This window comes from Myotis davidii, unplaced genomic scaffold (assembly GCF_000327345.1).
Source record: "Myotis davidii unplaced genomic scaffold, ASM32734v1 scaffold271, whole genome shotgun sequence".
Classification (NCBI taxonomy): domain Eukaryota; kingdom Metazoa; phylum Chordata; class Mammalia; order Chiroptera; family Vespertilionidae; genus Myotis; species Myotis davidii.
Genome location: NW_006284839.1, coordinates 632,918 through 639,127, shown reverse-complemented (window position 1 = coordinate 639,127; position 6,210 = coordinate 632,918). Strand labels below are relative to the sequence as shown.

The following is a 6,210-nucleotide window of genomic DNA, read 5'->3' as shown; positions in this document are numbered from 1 at the left end:
CCCTAAGATATTCTCTGCCCAAGTCCTGCTGTCTGCTTTCTTCTTTTCCAAATGTAACCCAATGTCGCTGAGGCCTTCAAGAAACACAGGGTAGTATCTAAACTCCAATTCACTGGGCATCCAGAAGTTTCCCTCTCATTTCTGGCTCTTACTCTTATTTCTGCTTCTTTTGTGAGTTCAGGCAGCCTTCTCATGCGTACCCCTTACCACACCTAGTCATGAAGCTCTATCCTATCTCCTTGAGGAGTCAGTGTTTAATTGATTTTTGGTGATGGAACGTGGGAGGGGTCTGATTGAGTGTAGAAAATCCATCCAACATTCTTCCCTCTGGCACCCCTCATACTGCACTGCCTCCCTCACCCTTTGGTTCCTTTGGTGAGAGCCTCCCTATCACAAGACGTCCTCAAGAAGCATAATGCCTCATTTTACAGTCCATCAGGCCAGTTTGCTTCATCAGCCCATCTCCCAGATCTGTTGATTATAAGTCCATCTTGCCATGAAAAATTACCAACTCCCTATTCCAGAAGCCCCAGAGCTCCAAGTCTCTATCTCTGACCATCTCACCAGCTGCTTCTGAAGTTAGCATGTGAGGCCTACAGCTGTACTCCTTTGGGCAGGAAGTAAAACTGCTAGATTCCTCCACTGTTCAAAGAACCACCTTGGGCAGCAACGCAAACAAAGTGCTTCTTCCTATGCAGCCCTAGTGGCAGCAGTAATTCGGGACTTGCTGTTTCATGACCAGCCTCCTCCAAACTCCTGCCCTGAAGCCAATGACAGTGTGCTGGTTTCTGGGGGAAGTATGTCCACAGAGAAGTTAGCATGAGAACTTAAGGCACGTGGTGCCAGAAAGTAAATTGAGACACATAACTTGGGAGTGACTCTGAACTGGTCGAAATCTCTTCATTCAACCACCAGGCAGTAAGGTGAGTTATGGAAACATTCTCTTGAATAGTCTTCTATAGCATTTTATTATTACTATGCAGCAGTACATTCAGATGGTCAGTTTTCTCAGTGCTGTGTCTTGGGCAATGGACAGGCAGAAGGCCTTTTCCTTCTTTTCCCCGCTCCCTCCTCCAAGCTGCCCTTTGAGAGTAGTCCAAAAGCCAGATACCATCCTGAGTTATCTCATTTACTACTTCTGACAATCTTATGACATGAGTATCATTCATCCACTTAAAAATGAAAAAAAAAACAAAACCTGAGTCTCAGAGAAGATGCACAACTAAAATCACACAACCAGTAAATAGTGGACCCAGAATTCAAACCAAGCTCAGAATGACTCCACATCCGTGTCCTTCTTCACAAAATAGACTGTCAATGAGGTGGGAACAATCTGACTCAGTTCTCATTCTTATGTGCCAAGGTTCATTGAAAAAGGTCTTCCACTCTAGTTGTAATTTCCAAAACTCAGAAAAGCAACATAATTAACTTAAAAATATGTTTTAAAAGTCCTGAGTGTTTACACTGGAAAATCCCATATTACTTAGGAGGTGGAAGACACAGAAGACTTTTAAGAGTGTTTTAAAGGGAATTTTCATTCTCAAGGGTTTTGGAGGCTGACAGCATAGGCTTTCTTTGTTTTACTTTTTGATTTTTATTGTGAAAAAAGGCCACTTCTAAGAAAAGTTTATGAAATATGAATATGTACAATGCTGGTTAAAAAGTAGAAATTTACGAGTAACTAGAACCCTTCCCCATCAGACAGCATCTGCCCTTTGCTTGTTCACATTTCTGCAATATAGACACATTTCTCTTTCCTTGATGCTGTCAGGACTCTTTTGACTTTGGTTAAAATCAAAGTTGGAATCATATGTGGAAATTTAAACTATCTAGATGTGTAGTTCATTATGAACATGAACAAAAAGAAGGAGAAAGAGAAAGAGTCAAGTGTTTTCTCCTAAAGATAGTATTTAAGTTCAAATCAGTAAACTACTGAAAAACTTTCTTTGACTTTGATTAAAATCATTCTAGTGATTCATGAAAGAACAAATAGAAGGAGAAAGAAAAAACAATTCCTGTGGTAATAGGGCATTTGGGGATAGACCCTGTCACCCATTTAGTCATCCCTTAGACAATGTCTGAGAGTGTGAATCTATCTGTTCTAAACAGAAAGATCAGTTCCCAGGCATCATTTTGTTACTGGTATTTGGGGGTGGGATGGGCATGATAAACATGATACATGAAGTACCATTGAGTGTTGAAACAAGGAGGCAAGGACTGAAAATACAATTGCAGGAACCTGACTAGTATCTTAGCAGAAGAACTAATTTAGTATAGCCTAGGAAGAACAAAAGGGACTCATAACAAAGCTTTATCATAAAATACATTTATTTAGTTTATGACTACAGTTTACTTCACTCTTTTTCTTTCCCCCCAGGAGCCTTGCAAACAACAATCTCCAGACGCTCCCAAAAGATATTTTCAAAGGCTTGGATTCTTTAACAAATGTGTAAGAGGACCTGATTAATTAATTACTTAATTAATTTGTAATAGTTAACAAAGAAGCCTGGTATTGATTATTAAAATTTTTAATTGGCTTTAAAATTAAATTAGAATTTTAGAATTTAAGTTGATTTGAATTTTAAATTTACTTAGACTAATGTTTTTTTTTTCTATGATTTGTACCACTAGACATTCTGAAAATATAGTGCCCAGACATTCCTTTGACAAAGTGTGTGTCCGTATGGAAGGGAGTGATGATAAGGAAGTTTGAGGGAGAGGGACCAGGAGGCCCAGATAGAAATCTCAAGATGCCTTTTTTCCCATGAGGTCCAGGAAATGGGGCTACAAAGGAAAATATAAAGGAGTCTGGGAAACAGAGTAAAGATGAAAGGTTACACCCATGGGTTGGTCAGTCTACAGAGAAATGGAGCAGGAAATGGGGGAAGGGAGGAAAGTTTGACTTTTTTCTCATTAGACTGAACAACAACTCTAGGCTTAATCCCCAGGAATTTGGCTTAAGCCCCGGGAAGGGAATGAACTTAATTATTTTTGACCCCTTTTCAAACAAAAGAGCTTTCAAACTTTGACTTTTAAGCTTCAGAGTGAAAGATCTTTGTAAGGAATTTGTATATTTTGCTGTAAGCAAAGCAAGTAATATATGCCTAAAGCTCTCAAAAGCAATTTAGCTTCATTAAGTGCCTTCCAGAATATTTGAAAGGTATTTAAATTCCATAATGTAGAATTCAGGAACAAATGAAAGGACATATGAAAACAAAAGATTTCTTATTGTTCAGGTACTTTGCTATAGACTATTCAGAACAACTTTTCTCCAATAACAAAAAGTCTGAGTCAAGTGTTTTCTCCTAAGCCTAGTATTTAAGTTCAAATCAGTAAACTACTGAAAAACTTCCTTTGTTCCTTGTAGTATTCCCCCAGCCCCTCCTCCATGCCTTTTAGCCCAATTCCTGGTTTATTTCCAAGAGAGTGCAGGGATCAGGACATTTCCAAGAAAGTCTCTAACAGACCACAGTTATCTGCTCTGGTTAACAATCAAGAATTATCTAAGAAGTACAGGATTGTGCAAATTTGACTTTGAGTGAATTTCCTGGTTTTCTTAACGTCTCCTGAGAAAAATTTTAAAGCTTCAACATTTAAAAAATGTTTATGTGCTGTGTGAAGAGTAGGCAACACTTACTGTACAAATTCTGTGTGATGAAGAAGGGTTTTAGGAAGGAGATGGACTTTATGAACAACAGCAGTGCAAATAAATAGAAGTTGGTAAGTTGGAATCATATGTGGAAATTTAAACTATCTAGATGTGTAGTTTATTATAAACCTGAGCTATTGCATGTCTGCGTTAACTCTGCTGTGTCAAAGTCATTTCCTATTAAAATTGAATTTGTAGACCATGAAATAAGGTCAGGACTAATTATGTCTGTGAGGAAGAAGAAAAGCAAATAACTCATTCCATTTAATTAAATATGATACAATAATCACTACATACTTTCCTCTAGACCTGTGCTGTCCAGTATGGTAGCCACACATGCGGTCACTTGAAATGTGTTCCTAGTGTGATTGAGATGCTGACTTGTAAATTTTACCTAATTTTTTTAAAATTTAAATTTAAAAATTGATTCTCAGTTCAATTATTGGAAAACTTTTAAGTCTCTTTGCAACAACTTGGGTGCGTGAGTCTATTTTTTTTAACTGGAAATTTTATTAAATCTAAGGACACATCAGGTATTTCTGATGAAAATTTAGCATCCAAATTGAAATATGCTATGAAATGAGTATAAAATATACATTAGACTTCAAAGACTTACTATAAAAAAGAATGTAAAATGTTTTATTAATTTTTATAATGACTACATATCAAAATGATAATATTTTGTATATATTGGGCTAAATAAGATATATTATTAAATTAACTTCACCTGTCTCTTTTTACTTTTTTAATGTGCTATGGAAAATTTTAAATTACATATGTCGTTCACATTATATTTCTATGGACAGCACAGCTCTAGACCCAGCTACCTTCGAATCCAAGAGGGAGTAAGTTAGCAGGTTCCTTTGACTGGGGTGGCCTGTAAGGGTACACTGTGGTAATTCTGAGCTCAGAGTGAATTAGTCAGGTTCAAGGTGGATTCTGGGGCATTCTGGCACATGCTAATGGCTGAAATAGAAGTCATACTGTGAAGGTAGGACCCTCATAGAGCAAAAGCAGCTGAAGTTTGTCTTTCAGGGACCTCAGAGGGAATTCATTTAATTGTGACTGTAAACTGAAGTGGCTGGTGGAATGGCTAGGCCACACCAATGCAACTGTCGAAGACATCTACTGCGAAAGCCCTCCAGAATACAAGAAACGCAAAATCAATAGCCTCTCCTCCAAGGATTTTGATTGTATCATTACAGGTAATGTATTCCAAGTTATTTCACCTCATAAAATTAAAAGAAGGGCTACACTTTTTTGCATGTACAGGAACTGATATTTTTATATCTCAAAAACCAACTAAGCAATTTAATTTTAAAAATATTATGAACCATTAAAATGTCATGCATTTAAACACAAAGTAAAATTGTCATTTTACTACTTTTCTAAAATAAATGCATTTGTTATGGACATTTGAGATCTAGCCAAGGAGCTAGACTTTAGCACACAGTTACTCATTGTCACTTCCTATTTTTTGCAGAATTTGCAAAGTCTCAAGAGCTGCCTTATCAATCACTGTCCATAGATACTTTTTCTTATATGAACGATGAGTATGTAGTCATTGCTCAGCCTTTTAACGGAAAATGCATTTTCCTTGAGTGGGACCATGTAGAAAAGACCTTCCGGAATTATGACAACATTACAGGTATGAGAAGCCTAATCATATTTTGAGTGAAAAGTTAAGCTGCTTGGACCAAGGGCAACAGGAAAAGAAGAGCGATATTGGGAAGGCTTTGAGACATTTGAATCCCAACTCTGCCATTTACTAAGTGATCTGGAATTATTCACTAAACTTTAATTTTCTCACTTGTAAATCTGAAATATTTACAAGGTTATCAAAGATAATGCAAGCATATATTCAAGAAACTTACCATAGTACCTAGTCTAGCAATAAAAGGTGGATAATTTTTCCTGGATGAGAAAGTATTGGACTAGGAATCATGAGTTCTAATCCAGGTTCTGCCACAAACTGGGGATGCTACTCACTTTCACTGGGCCCTCTTTTTCTTTTCTTTTTTTAAAAAATTAAATCTTTATTGTTCAGATTATTACATTTGTTCCTCTTTTTCCCCCCATAGCTCCCCTCCACCCGTTTCCCACCCCACCCTCCGCCCTACCTGCCCCAAACCCCCACCACTGTCCTCATCCATAGGTGCATGATTTTTGTTCAGTCTCTTCCCGCATCCCCCACACCCCTTTCCCCCCAAAGAATAGTCAGTCCACTCCCTTTCTATGCCCCTGATTCCATTATAATTACCAGTTCATTCTGTTCATCAGATTATTTATCCACTTGACTTTTAGATTTACTTGTTGATAGATGTGTATTTGTTGTTCATAGTTTGTATCTTTACCTTTTTCTTATTCTTCCTCTTCTTAAAGGATACCTTTCAGCATTTCATATAATACTGGTTTGGTGGTGATGAACTCCTTTAGCTTTTTCTTATCTGTGAAGCTCTGTATGTGTCCTTTGATTCTAAACGATAGCTTTGTTGAATAGATTAATCTTGGTTGTAGGTCCTTGTTTTTTTTTTTTTTTTTCACTTTAAATACTTCTTGCA

General features: G+C 37.2%; 1 protein-coding gene across 2 annotated transcripts in view; it reads left to right on the top strand.

Annotated features, from left to right (window-relative positions):
* Window positions 1-6,210, top strand: part of LGI1 (leucine-rich, glioma inactivated 1) — a 39,350-nt gene that overhangs the window by 27,166 nt on the left and 5,974 nt on the right. For both annotated transcript variants that reach the window (XM_015557943.1, XM_006755083.2), the window contains 3 exons: window positions 2,378-2,449; window positions 4,685-4,854; window positions 5,133-5,297. In XM_015557943.1, coding sequence (XP_015413429.1) covers window positions 2,378-2,449; window positions 4,685-4,854; window positions 5,133-5,297 — 407 coding nt within the window. The remainder of the gene's footprint in view (window positions 1-2,377; window positions 2,450-4,684; window positions 4,855-5,132; window positions 5,298-6,210) is intronic.